Source organism: Neofelis nebulosa, chromosome 14 (genome assembly GCF_028018385.1).
Source record: "Neofelis nebulosa isolate mNeoNeb1 chromosome 14, mNeoNeb1.pri, whole genome shotgun sequence".
In the NCBI taxonomy this organism is placed as follows: domain Eukaryota; kingdom Metazoa; phylum Chordata; class Mammalia; order Carnivora; family Felidae; genus Neofelis; species Neofelis nebulosa.
This window is the reverse complement of record NC_080795.1, coordinates 76,594,651-76,608,767: the sequence shown is the minus strand read 5'-3', so window position 1 is coordinate 76,608,767 and position 14,117 is coordinate 76,594,651. Positions and strand designations below refer to the sequence as shown.

General features: G+C 41.9%; 1 protein-coding gene and 1 non-coding gene across 5 annotated transcripts in view; one reads left to right on the top strand and one right to left on the bottom strand.

Annotated features, from left to right (window-relative positions):
- Nucleotides 1–14,117, bottom strand: part of KHDRBS3 (KH RNA binding domain containing, signal transduction associated 3) — a 188,142-nt gene that overhangs the window by 58,503 nt on the left and 115,522 nt on the right. For all 4 annotated transcript variants that reach the window (XR_009253552.1, XM_058699162.1, XM_058699163.1 and 1 more), the window contains exon 6: nucleotides 7,412–7,607. Coding sequence is in view for 3 of the 4 variants with exons in the window: in XM_058699162.1 (XP_058555145.1) it covers nucleotides 7,412–7,607 (196 nt within the window). In the remaining variant the exon portion in view is untranslated. The remainder of the gene's footprint in view (nucleotides 1–7,411; nucleotides 7,608–14,117) is intronic.
- On the top strand, nucleotides 10,184–10,286 carry LOC131495202 (U6 spliceosomal RNA). Its single transcript, XR_009253832.1, has one exon. It is a non-coding gene; the product is annotated as a U6 spliceosomal RNA (small nuclear RNA).

Sequence of the window (14,117 nt, the reverse complement as noted above, 5' to 3'; positions counted from 1 at the left end):
ACAGAACGTAAAATGGTCACGTGGGGACAGCAGAGGGTTAGCAGTCTGAACAGTCAGGCAGGACACTCAAGAAGGCCTTCGGAGGTCACTGAGCAGAATCTCACACTTATCCTTTTAAAATTCTAAACTAGTTTTTACGTTCTGGAGCTGGCAGGCAGTAGCATTATCAGACTACAGATACTAGAACGTACTCTAGAAGGAGTATGAATACTACGTTATTTAAGGGAAAGAACCAGAACTAGGACAAGGCTTTGGGCAAAGGTGCGACTAAGCAGGCTACGGCAATCGTCAACAGGTCTGTCTATACGTGCATTCGTGTGTCCATCTGAACAACCAGCATTTACTGAAAGAGCACTGTGTGTTGGGCGGAAGGAAACACAGGAGCGGACAGAGATTTAAAGGGAGTGCCAAGGGCGACATGAAGACCAAGGGCGGCACCGCAGACGGACGGCGGCAGGTTGGGGAAGTGGGTGCGGTCACCCACTGGGGTGACCCGGAGGCTGGGAGGGAGGGAGATCTCCTAAGGAGGGCCAGCACCTTCACTAAAGCCGCCGTCACGGGAGGAGCTGGAGACCGAACAGCTACGCAGCCGTGAGAAGACCTGGCTCGCTGTCTGATTACAGGGAATGACGAAGGGGCACGGACGACAGCCCGGAGCCTGGGGGTGTGGCGGCACCTCCACCACGACCCGCCTCCGTGAGCCTCCGGGCTGGCCCAGACCACGGCTGTGACAGCGCCGCCGTGGGCACGCACGCAGGGAGAGAGGACACAGGAAGCGGACACCGCGGGGCAGGGCGTGCAAGGGAGAGGCCTGGCTTGGAGATTTAGATCCAGTCGCTGTTAACATATAAATGTTGGGGGAGATCACGGCAATGGACGACAGTGTTCAGAGACGGTAAAAAGCTCTGAGTGTTTACGGAACACGCACCTACTTGGATTGTGTGTTTGCTTGGCACGCGGAGCCTGAAGTAATTTAGCAAAAACAGTTTCATTCTAGAAATTCATATGTAACTTGGGCTCTGCCAGGACGCATCACACGTCCTTGCGCATAATTATACCAACATTTTGAATCGTTACAGTGCTCTCTTTGGGCATAATAATATGATTAAAATTTCTAAGACAATTTGAGTTTATACATCTTGAATAGTGAGTATGCCTTTGGAAAAAGAAATCTCATTTTTAAAAACATTGGGTTATACTAATTACCAGTTATTTAATTATTTGGACACAACTAATGAATCAATGTCATTTTGGGGAAGAGGTGCTTCTTGTTCTCAAAAAAAGAGATGAGAAGTTACAGACAGTAATGATGTCTGATTTTATGAAGTTAAAAGTGGAGAAGGTCCCAATTTATACTCAAATGGTTGAAAACATACCCATTATCTGTTTTCTCCTTTTCTGGGAAAAAAAAAAAAGCTAATCATGTTGAATTGTCTTGTTTTCTTAAAAGACCAGCACTCAGGGACAGAAGGATCTGGTCTCACCGATGGTGAGCTGGCCCGTTCTACACAAGCGGCTACCGTGTGTCACCTGCACTCCTGTCACAAAAATCTTCCCCGGCCCAACAAACCTACTTGCTGATGGATGTTCTTCTCAAGGACGCATACTCAGGGAATATTTGGTGATAGGGATTGTGATGAAGAAGAGTCGGCTCAGATGACATTACAAATGATCAAGTATCTTCACAAACACACCGTGAGAAAAATCAAATTTCAATAGGCACATTTTGACAAGGAAATACCTTCAAATTATCAGGCTTTCTCACTCGGGCTAATCAGGCATATTCATTTTTTTTTTTTTAATGTTTATTTATTTTTGACAGAGAGAGAGTGAGAGAGAGACAGAGCATGAGCAGGGGAGGGGCAGAGAGAGAGGGAGACACAGAATCCAAAGCAGGCTCCAGGCTCTGAGCTGTCAGCACAGAGCCCGATGTGGGGCTCGAACTCCCAGACCGCGAGATCATGATCTGAGCCGAAGTCAGTCGCTCAACCGACTCAGCCACCCAGGTGCCCCTTATCAGGCATATTCTTAAAACCAGCATACTGCAAGCACTCACTAAAAATTGTAACATACATCATTCACGGAGTTTTGAGCCTAACACAAAGTTGGAATCCTTTCACTGCAGGCCACGTACTCTGAAGAATACGGCGGGTTTTCGGGACTGACACGCGTGTTTGCTCAAAACAGCAGCAGCTGTGGCAGGATCTGAAAGAACAGGATTTTACCCCCTTTTTTGTTTAAATAAGCAACGTTTTTGCCTTTTATTCTGGACACGATGGCCTCCAATACTAATGTTAAATGGCAGTTAAAATGAAAAGCAAATTGAATTGGTTAGATATAACCAAACAAATTGATGGAAATAAAGCATTTATCACTAAAAATGTATTGCAAGGAAGACTTTAGAACTTGCACTTCTGAGTTCCCAAGGAATGACAAGTCTTTTTTCAAGAGTTACAGATGCTCTGAAACTCTTAACAAAAAATACTACTTTTCTTTTTGCCAATAAATAGGATAATATTGCTGTTGATTATTTTTAAAAATCCTAAGCCCATCCTGTTCTTCCTAATTATTCTCAATTTCCATTCATCTACCTAAGGTAGCTTAAGACCAGGGGCTGATTACCCTGAAAGGGGTCACAGGGGTCACCCATCACCCCCACACTCCTAAGGAGGGTAACATGCCACATTCTTCTCCAAAGATGAGAACAGCCTATAATCCCAGCTGGTAGAGTTTTTAATAAAGCACTGACTGTTGGGGAGAGAAGACAGGTCTTGAATTTGGAATCCCGCCTCTGTGCCTCCTTTATCACCCACGTGACTTTGGGCAAGACATTTAACTTCCCAACCCTAAATTCTCATTTGTACAATAGGATCCTAATATCTCACTGAGTGGCCACGAGAACATGACATGACATATAGGAAAGTGCCCTGTGGAGAGTGGTTTCTCGTTAAATATCCTATCCCATCACTCTGGAAAGTTCGTTCTTCGACTGAGAGGAGATCTTTAGCATGTGACTCAGGAGCTACACACAGAACCAGTCTTCTCTCGTTGTTACCTGTAACTGCCCTTTGAACACGAGAAGACAAGGATAACTGAGGCAAGATGTTTTTTCAAATGCCAACTATCATACTTCTTCCCACCGGAAGGTTACAGTAATGACTTGGAAAAGATCAACGGTCACACTCATTAGGAAAATTTACCAGGTCTCTAATCCAGTAAAGATTTACTTGGTGTGTACAATGTGCCAAAGACTATGCTAGTGTCTAGACATCAGTTAAGAGACACGGTGTTTTCCCTAGAAGTTTATAATCTTCTGAGAAACAGATGTATACTAACTAATGACTGCATTATAGAGCTGTCTGCTAATAATTAAGTTCTCTATAAATTGCTAAATGAGTAAAAACGAAAACCACACAGGAGGCATCTTGGGTGGGTTCTCCACACCATGGCAATTTTTAAAAACCCAGTCTTGAGAACATTCATTCATTCAGCAAACATTTATTAAAGACCTCCTATGTGCCAGATACACATCAGGTGCTGGGAATATAAGGGTGAATGTAAGTGAGGGATCCATACTGTCGGAGGTTAGAAGCTAATTTATGATCATTCTAGTTCAATGGGATAATTGTCTTAAAGATTAACTTCAACTTTCTCACTTGCCACATGAATGAATTAACTATTTGAGGCGGTTACAGGATCCTACGCTTTCTAAGTTGGGTATCTTTCGGTGCACCCACTTAATCTAAAATCCTACAAGCAAACAAATTTCCTCGTTTAAAATTATGATTGCTTTCCCCTTCTCATGCTCCAAAGCTAAGCATGTTGTGATTAATCTTCAGGATTTCAAACGGGACCAACGGCCAATGTCTGGGAATATGCCAGATGCTGCAAGGCTATATTTAGAGGGAGTGGAAGTAAGAAATTAAATTCAAGTCAGGTGAGGAAACGAAGAGGGGTCAAAAGCACACGCTGTGAGGCAAGGAGGCTGTCTCCTCCTCACACCAGACCCCAACACTATTGGCTGTGCACAGTGTCCAGCTACTGAAGCTTTCACTCTAACACCGTGGAGGGCTTGTAAAATGCTAGGGGAGACATGGAAAATCCTTGTTCTTGGCTATGAACTTCAATAAGTATTCCCAAGAGCAACAGATACAAATTAAGAGAGAAAGGTATAGTACATAATCTAAACTCTTCATGGAAGTAATTCAATTCGAGGAAGCAAGTGCACTCAGGATAGTACAGCTGACCCCTGAGCAACGTGAGGTAAGCAGCGTTGACCCCATGCAGTTGAAAATATGTGTGTGTAACATCTGACCACCCAAAAACCTAACTAATGGGGGCGCCTGGGTGGCTTGGTCGGTTGAGCGTTCGACTTCGGCTCAGGTCACGATCTCGCAATTCATGGGTTCGAGCCCCGTGTCGGGTCCTGTGCCGACAGCTCAGAGCCTGGAGCCTGCCTCAGATTCTGTGTCTCCCCCTCTCTCTCTTTCCCTCCCCTGCTTGCACTCTCTCTCTCTCTCTCTCAAAAATAAACATTACAAAAAATTCAAAACTCTAACTACTCATAAATAGCCTACTGCTGACCAGAAGTCTTACCAATAACAGAAAGAGTTGATTAGCACATACTTTGTATGTTGTGTGTATTATATACTGTACTCTTACGATAAAGTAACCCAGAGAAAAGAAGGTATCATTAAGAAAATCATAAGGAAGAGAAAATACACTTATAGTAATGTACTGTAATTATCAGGAAAATCCACACATGGCTGGACCCATGCAGTCCAAACCTGTGTTGGTCAAGCATCAGCTGTATTTCTTTTGTGCGTGTGTCCTACTCCACCACCTACAGCACACTCTCAAAGCAGTCACGTGTGCAAGAGTTACTGCATGAACTTGATGAAACCGCCAGGGCCACACTCCAGGTAAATTCAAACCAAGACAGCAAACGTGGTCATCGGTTGTTTGAAGGCAACACTGCCGCGTGGCAGAAAGGCAATCGCGTGGCAGAAAGGCAACCGTGTTGGAACCACGGCCGCGGCGACAGTTAGTGCCTGGACGAGGGCCAGGAGAGGGGGGGCATCTGAACAGTGAAGGCCACCTTTCTCCTACAAGCTCTCCAGCCCTGTCTGCTCCTGAAAGCACACAAGTGTCCTTCTGCACGGCCCCTGTCCCATCATCCACTGCAGTGAATGGAAAGGGGGGTGAATTAACGCAAGACAGTACTTTTCAGAACAATCGTTACGATGCCTTTCCCATTTGTTCATTTATCAATAAAAATCAGAGCTACAAATAGAAAAAGAAACAAGGGCCTTAAATTTCTCCCTCCCTTTCCTCCCCTGGACTTGAGCCTTTCAAGAAATATTTACCTGTATTCATCTAATTTCATCCTAGAAATCATTTTTTAAAAAAATTATTTATTTTGAGTGAGAGAGAGAGCTTGTGTGAACACAAGCAGGGAAGGGGCAGAGAGCAAGGGGGAGAGAGACTCTCCAACATGCTCCCCGATGCCAACACAGAGCCTGATGCGGGACTCGGTCTCACGAACTGGGAGATCGTGACCTGAACCCAAATCGAGAGTCAGATACTTAACAGACTGAGCCACCCAGTCGCTCCTAATTTCATTCCAGACTGACTGGGGTGTACACACCGAGAGAGAGAGGACATGCGTCTCATTCACACAGCAGGAATTCAGTAGATCTTCTTGAGCAGAAAGGTGAAGTAATGCGTGGGAAGAAGGCAACAGCTCCTTCTGAAATGTGATTATGAAGCCACACAAGGACCTTGCCTGACTCATACCACATGGATGGTGCAGTGGGCCCAGGATCCGGGTTTTCCATACCCTCTGCCTGACAATTACGGCAGCACCATCCAGCCAGAACCACATTAATCCAAACCTGAGAGAACTCAACCAACGTAAGCTGAGCTGGAAAACCAAAGACACAGGCCCTACTAAGAGAAACTGAATAGCACTTTCTTCCCTTTGTAGTCTCTGCTATTTGCAAGGCACTCTGCATTTGTGGGAGAGCTTGAGGCATGATGATTACTGTCATTTGGTGGGAATACTGGGAAATAGGAACATGTCAGACTGTAAGGAAAACAAAGAGAAGAAGTGGAGGCCACGTCCTTCTCCAACTGAACAGCAAAATGGCGAAAGTACCGTGGGATTTATTTGTTAAGTGTAATTCGCTGAGTTCCCAGGAGCCACTCTCTGCCAGGTATAGAGAGACAGAAGCTAACAGTCCCTGCCCCTCCAGAAGTCGTTGTGCAGGTGGGAAAGAGACACGTGATCGAGACACATGACCTCAGCAGCAACACTCAATACATCAGCTCCCACCTCCTCTGAATTCCCCTCATGAGAGCTGAGCTAGGTCTAGCAAGACAGACAGGAAGTACGAGATGAGATTCTAGGCAGAGAAAGCAGCACGAGGAAAGATCTGGAAGCCTGAGGGGACACAGCATATTCAGGAATTATAAAAAGTTCAGTTCGCCCAGGGCGAAGACTGCTCTTTCCAGTGGCTGTGGACCAAGCTGCAGATGTTGTCTGTGGCCCAGAGAGTTAATGCAGACTTTTAGACACCGTGCAATGAGGTGCCGAGCACCCAGCAAGAAATTTCCCTGACTTAAAACATGAGAGCCCATCGGCTCTTGCTTTTAGCCTCGTCACCGCTTCTCTTTCCTTGACAACAGCTCATGCATTTTTTCTTTAATACTTTCAGCCAGTAATAAGAAACATCTATCCACTACTTATTTTCCTTATTTATGTTAAACTCAGAGGTCAGAGGAAGAATCCCAGGCGGGTTGCATTCTTATTAAAAAACTCCTCTGCCCTTCCCCTCCACCCAGTTTTCACGGATATATTTTCTTTCTCTTATGTTAAGTAAGTCTATGAACCATATCAAAGAATTATTGAATGGTAAGTGGAAAAACTAATTTGCATTAATATAAAAAAATTGGGAACTTTTGTTTTCTTTGCTGAAAAACATTTCAACTATGAATCCATACTCAGCAGCAGCCCTTCAGAGGAAACACTTGAGGGTGAAAACAACTTGGTATGTGGAAGTGATTCTTTTTTAAATGAATGGGTTACTCAGAGGCAATCTGGAGTGGACTATGAACAAATGTTACTTTAAAGTCCTGTAAGAGCTCGATAGCGTGTCTCCTTGATCCTGGTCTTGAACCTTCCCACTGGCCCCAATTCATCTTCCCTATCTTAGCTGTAAGCTACCTGATCTAAGAGATTATTTCTTTTTCATTTTTTATACTTCAAGTATCACATCTTATTTAGCACTCGATAAATGTTTGCTGAACTGAGGTGGAATGTTCAAGAACCACAACAAGGTAAGGGGGGCCACTGGTTACAACAGGCAATGCTATGTGAGGATTGCGTCAATCACATGACACCTTTACTTACATAATCTCCGTAGGTCTCTTGTGTTGGGGGTGGCGGTGGAGGTCTGTACCCAGTTGGGGGCACTCCTCTTGCTCTGGGAGTGAGAAGCCCTCTTCCCCGACTCACTGGCCCTCGGGTGGAAAGGATTCCCCTGGAAGCTGGCGTCCCTCGTGGTACACCAACTCCAACTGGCCGGGCTGTGACTCCTCCCCTTCCCCTGTAAGCAAGAGGGTCAAGTTAGCAATCTTCATCATAGTCTCTACCATTCCATGGTTCACATGCATTTATACCTCAGAAAAATCAATGTCCCATATTTCTGTAAAAAGAAACAAGGAAACCACACACAAAGTAAAAACTAAAGCAAATGAGAAAGAGCTATCTACCAAAAGGAAGCCAAGTCACTTAGGCAGCTTATCCAGCAGCGATAAATATAATAACATCAAAGCATCCCCAAGACTCAATTTCTGGCTAAAATACAGAGTAGGAAGCTATGGACATCTGGGAAGGCTGCATCCACTCGGGACCCAGGCCGGGGTCACATCCAACCTCCATGCCAACACTATGAGCTGGGCTGCATTCTGCTTATCTATCAACAAGGAAACTGAGGCTGGAGAGATCTTCAAACTGAGAACACATAACTAGCAAAGCTAGGGACCAAAATATACATCAGAGTGCCATGAAAGAGAAAATTAAATGTACCTTGCCAAATAATGTATCTACCACAGAGTAATTTAAGATACCATTCTTTTTTTTGTTAAACACCCTTCTCAAGCTGAATAAACAGATATTTTCTGAAGTAGAATTCAACATGTGTATTTATGTATTTCTAACATAAAATATGAGATTTCAAGTCAGAGAGCAAGGAAGGAGGCTGTACCAAGAATAGCCCAAAAAAGCAAAAACCTGAGAAAATGTGCAAGGTCTATGAAGAAATGACAGAAAAATGAGGCTAAGACAGAGAATAAAAGATTTGGCCTCATCCATCTCCCACGGACAACATCCCCCAAATAAAGAGAACTGTCCTAGATAACATGGCTGCCTGCACATCTCCTATCTCCTTCTTTAGTTCCATTGGGATAGCAAATACACTGCTAAAGACTTAACAGAGAAAATTAACAAAACCAAAAGCTGGTTCTTTGAAAGGTTCAATAAAATTGATAAACCTCTAGATGTGCTAAACAAGAAAAATAAACAGTATCAGAAATGAAAGAGGGTCATCACTACTGACCCCAAGGACATTAAAGGATACGAAAGGAAGATTAGAAACAATTTTAGGCTCAAGAAATGTGTTAACTTAGATGAAATGCACCAGTTCCTTGAAATATACAAATGACTAAATCCCACAAGTAGATAATTAAATAATCTGAAATATCTATTAAAGAACTTTAATAAAAGAGTAATAATCTTAAAAAAAAAAAGCACCAAACTCCAATGGAATTCACTGAATGAATTCTTTCATATATTAAAGAAAGAAAGAATATCAGTTCTCTACAATCTCTTCCAGAAAATAAAAATCAGAGGGAATACTTCCTTAACTCCTTCTATGAAGCTGGTCATTGCAAGTGCCTCCTGAAAATTACTCCTGCATTACTACTCAGACACTGGCCCAACGGGGAGGACAGAAGTAACTGGTCTCTGCTTAGTCCTGAACCCTGGTGGGGACCGCTATAGCAGAGGAGGCACCTCTCGAGATCTTTTTTCTAAGTCCCCTTCTGGGAGCCACAACTGGCCAAAGGGTTGGGTGGGGGGAACATGGGGGTCTAGAGAGGATGCCACAGGACTGGCCTAGCTGATATCTAACCTCCCCAAGAAGAGATATGTCATCCAAGGGGGAACACGGATAAGGCTCTCTGATAACCAAAGCCATTAAAGACTTTAAGAAATGGGGGGGAGAAAAACAACAACAACCCATAAATCATGATCTTTTCAAGAACAAAGGTGTACAATTCCTCAAAAATAGTAGCAAATTAAATCCAACAATATATCAAAAAATTATATACCATGACCAAATGGGATTTATTCCAGGTATGTAAGGCGAGTTCAACACTAGGAAACCAATGTGATCAACCACATCAACAAGGCTTAAAGAAAAAAAAAAAAATCATATAATCATAAAGAGCAGAAAAAGCATCTAACAAAATGCAATACCAATTCATGAAAAAAATCAGCAAAGTAGGAAGAAGAAAATTTCCTCAAGTTGAAAAAAAAATCTATAAAAACCTACAGCTACTATCATACTGAATGGTGACAAACTGAATACTTTCCCCTTAGGACTGGGAACAAGGCAAGGGTGGCCACCCTTACTACTCCTATTCAACGTGTACTGGAAGTCCTAATTCAATAAAAAGGAATAAAACTTGTAAGATTGTGGAAGAAGAAATAAAATTTTATTTACAGGTGACATAATTTCTATGTGAAAATCCCCAAAGAATCAACCATAACAAAATAAAACAAAGCAGCCAAAAACTCCTAGAGTTTATTTTTTTTATGTTTATTTATTTATTTTTGGGAAAGAGTGAGTGCGTGCACATACATGTGAGCAAGAGAGAGGCAGAGAGAGAGAAGAGACAGAGACAGAGAGAGAATGAATGAATGAATAAATGAATGAATGAATCCGGGGCTTGATTCCATGACTGCGAGATCATGACCTGGGCTGAAATCAAGAGTCAGATGCTTAAATGACTGAGGCACTCAGGTAACCCCTCCTAGAGCTTATTAATAAGCATAAAAACAAGGTCTTGGAATACAAAGCTAGTAAGTCAACAATATATACTCATATATATTTTACAGTACTCATTTTTGCAAGGTATATCCTAAAATTGGAACAATACAGAGAAGATTAGCCCAGTCGCTGCTCGAGAATGACATACCAATTTGTGAAGTGTTTTAGATTTTCCTATGCATGTGTGTGGGCAAGGGGCCTATGGGAAATATCTATACCTTCCTATCAATTTTGCTGTGGACCCAAAATTGCTCTAAAACAGTAAAGTCTTTAAAAAAATACATAATAACATTTATTAAAGCAACAAAAGAAATGGTTTAGTACATATCTAACAAAATATGTACAAGTGTTCTATGTAGAAAACCATAAAACTGTGATGAAATAAATCAAAGGAGAATAATCCCATGCGTAATCGTTGTTAGAGTCAATTCTTGCTAATTCTTCCCAGCTCGACCTATAGACTCAGTGTAATCCCAATCAAAATCCCAGAGAGCCACGCTGTAGACTGACAAACGTATTCTAGAGAATACGTAGAAAGGCAAGACCCAGAACAGACGACAAAATACCGAAGAAGAACATGCTGGAGGACTCACAGTATCTGATTTTAAGACTTATTATAAAGCTACGGTAATCAAGATAGTTAAGTATTGATGGAAAAACAGACACACAGAACAACGGAACCAAAGACAGCCCTGACACTGATCCAAAGAAATGTAGTCAAGTGACTACTGACCAAGGAGCAGAGACAATTCAATGGAGAAACAAGTCTTTTCACCAAATGGTGCTAAAACAAATGCATATCCATAGGCCTCAAAAAAATAAACAAAAAATAAAAAAAATAAATAAAGAAGAAAGAAAAAAATAAAAGAACCCAGACACATCCTTCACAAAAATTACCTCAAAATGGATTTTGCTTATTTTTTTAAATATAATGTATTGTCAAGTTAGCTGACATACAGTGTGTCAAGCATGCTCTTGGTAGGTTCCCGTGATTCATCGCTTACATATGACACCTAGTGCTCATCTCAACAAGTGCCCTCCTCAACGCCCATCACCCACTTTCCACCCCCCCTTTCCTCCCCCCACCCCCCCCCATCAACCCTCAGTTTGTTCTCTATATTTAAGAGTCTCTTATGGTTTGCCTTCCTCTCTGTTCAAAATGGATTTTACACCTAAATGTAAAATATAAAACTTGTAGAAGAAAATTCAGAAGAAATCAATGTGGGTTTGGTTTGATGAGTTTTTGGATACCATATGAAAAGCATAATCTATGATATAATCTGTGGTAAATTGGACTTTCTTAAAATTAAAAACTTCTGTTCTGAGAAAGACACTGTTAAGAGATGAAAAGACAAATCACAGAAAGGGAGAAAATATTTGCAAAACATATATCTGATAAACAACAACAACAACAACAACAACAAACCTGTATCCAAAATATATAAAGAACTTTTAAAGCTCAGTAAGAAAACCCAGTTTAAAAATGGGTAAAAGAACAGACAGCCCACTGAAGAAGTTATACAGATGGCAAATAGCCAAATGTTCTATATCATATGTCATTAGGGAACTGAAAATTAAAACATATCTATTTGAATAATAAAATCAAAAAACTGAATACACCAACTGATGGTGAGGATGTGAAGGAAAGGTGCTCTCATGCATTGCTCATGGGCACACAGAAGAGGAAGACAGTTTGGCACTTTCTTACAAAGCTAAATGAGATCTTACCACACAATCTGGCAACTGTATTCCTAGGTACTTACCCACCTGATTTGAAAATTTACTTCCACACAAAAACCTGCACAGGAATGTTTATTGCAGCTTTATGCCCTTTAAGAGGAGAATCTACATTCATCAGTTAATGGACATTTGAGCTCTTTTCATAATTTGGCTATTGTTGATAGTGCTGCTATAAACATTGGGGTACCTGTGCCATTATGAATCAGCACTCCTTGTATCCTTTGGGTAAATTCCTAGCAGTGCTATTGCTGGGTCATAGGGTAAAAATTATAAACAGAGAGGCAGGCAAACCATAAGAGACTCGTAAATACACAGAACAAACTGGGGGTTGATGCAGGTAGGGAGGGCAGGGAAAATGGGTGATGGACATTGAGGGCACTTGGGATGAGCACTGGGTGTCGCATGTAAGTGATGAATCACGGGACTCCAAAAGCCAAGAGCACACTGTATATACACTGTATGTTAGCTAACTTGACAATAAATTACATACTAAAAAAAAGTTTGATATTTTATAATTTTTTTTGATGGAAAAAGTACTAAAAAGAAAAATAAGAATCTTCTGGAGGAAAGCTCCTCTCTAGGAATTTTGCTCAACTTGTATGAACTCAAGTGAATCAATTAAAGGTTTTCCCTGACCCCCCGCTCCAAAAAAAAGGGGTGAATGGATAAGCAAGCTAGGGTGCATGCATACAATGGGAGTATTATTTGCAATAAAGAGAAATGAGCTCACAAACCAGGAAACAATATGGATGAATCTAAAATGTTTCTACATGAAAGAATCCAATCTCAAAAGGCTACATATCGTATGATTCCAATTATATGACATACTGGGAAAGAAAAAAACTACACTGATGAGTTAAAACAAATAATCAGTGGCGGACACAGGTTCAGGGGAAGAGGGAAGGTTGAACAGGTAAAGCAGTAGGAACACTTTACGGGGATGAAACTATTTTGTAGGACGCTGAAATGGTGGAGAGGTGACAAAGAATTTGTCAAAACCCACAAAACTTTGTATCATAAAGAGTGAACTTTAATGTATGCAAACTAAAAAAAAATATATATATATATATATTATATATATATAAATATATATATATAATTTAGGAAATTGAGGGTTTAGGATGGAATGCTAAATGTGACAAAACATGTGAGAACTATATTAAAAACATATAAAACACCCTCATGGGGGTGTCTGGTTGCTCAGTTGAGCATCAGATTCTTGATTTTGCCTCAGGTCATGATCTCACAGTTTATGAGATCAAGCCCTGTGTCAGGCTACTCATGGAGCCTGCTTGGAATTCTCTCTCTCTCTCTCTCTCTCTCTCTCTCTGCCTCTTCCCTGTTCACTTGCTCTCTCTCTCTAAATAAACAAACTTAAAAAAAAACATAAAAAAAAACACCGTTCTGAAGTTGAGAGGAAAAATGAATTTAGAAACGAGTGAAGTTTCTAAGTTAAAGGCAAAAAAAGCTGTATGTAAGCACTGCTCTAGGTGACAGAGTTATTTCCCACGAGAAGGGGTGCAGGTGCACGTACGATTCTGAGACACTATGCATGTGCACTGGATGGACGATGATGGAAGCCACGCCGCGTTGGAGTGAAGGTTATAGATAAGCAAGGGGCAGAGGCTAGAGTGGGCAATAAAGGCAATGGATTAGAAGTGGACACGTTAGTATGAACTCTTGATTCATTTACTATAGATACAGACAGTGAATCGCAGAAATATGCACAGACGTGTATATACACGTGGCCTCGTAGCATACACGTTTCCTCGCTCTGACAGCTGAGAGGGCTTGGACGCAAGGACATCCCAGCAACAGCAAGCAGAACCAGCACCCAGCTCTGGTCTCTGATACCGATCTCCAACAAAAGGAACCACGGCTCCTTGGAGAAATGGCTGATCCCAGTATGCAAGATGCTGTGGCAGCAACTTGCAGAGCAGAAAGTAAGGGTACTCGGGGCACCTGGGTGGGTCCCTCAGGTAAGCATCTGATTCTTGATTGTGGCTCAGGTCATGATCTCACAGTTCCTGAGCTGAAGTCCCGCACTGGGCTCTGCGCTGACTGAGGGTGTGAAGCCTGCCTGGGACTGTCTCCCTCCCTCCCTCCCTCTCCCCCCGCCCCCACTTGTGATGCGCACTCTCTCTGTCTCTCCCTCTCTCAAAATAAATAAATTTTAAGAAACTGTTAAAAAGTAGTAAGCAAGTACTCGAAAATAAGTAAATAAACAAATGCATAAATAACCAACAAAAAGAATAATGAGTGTAT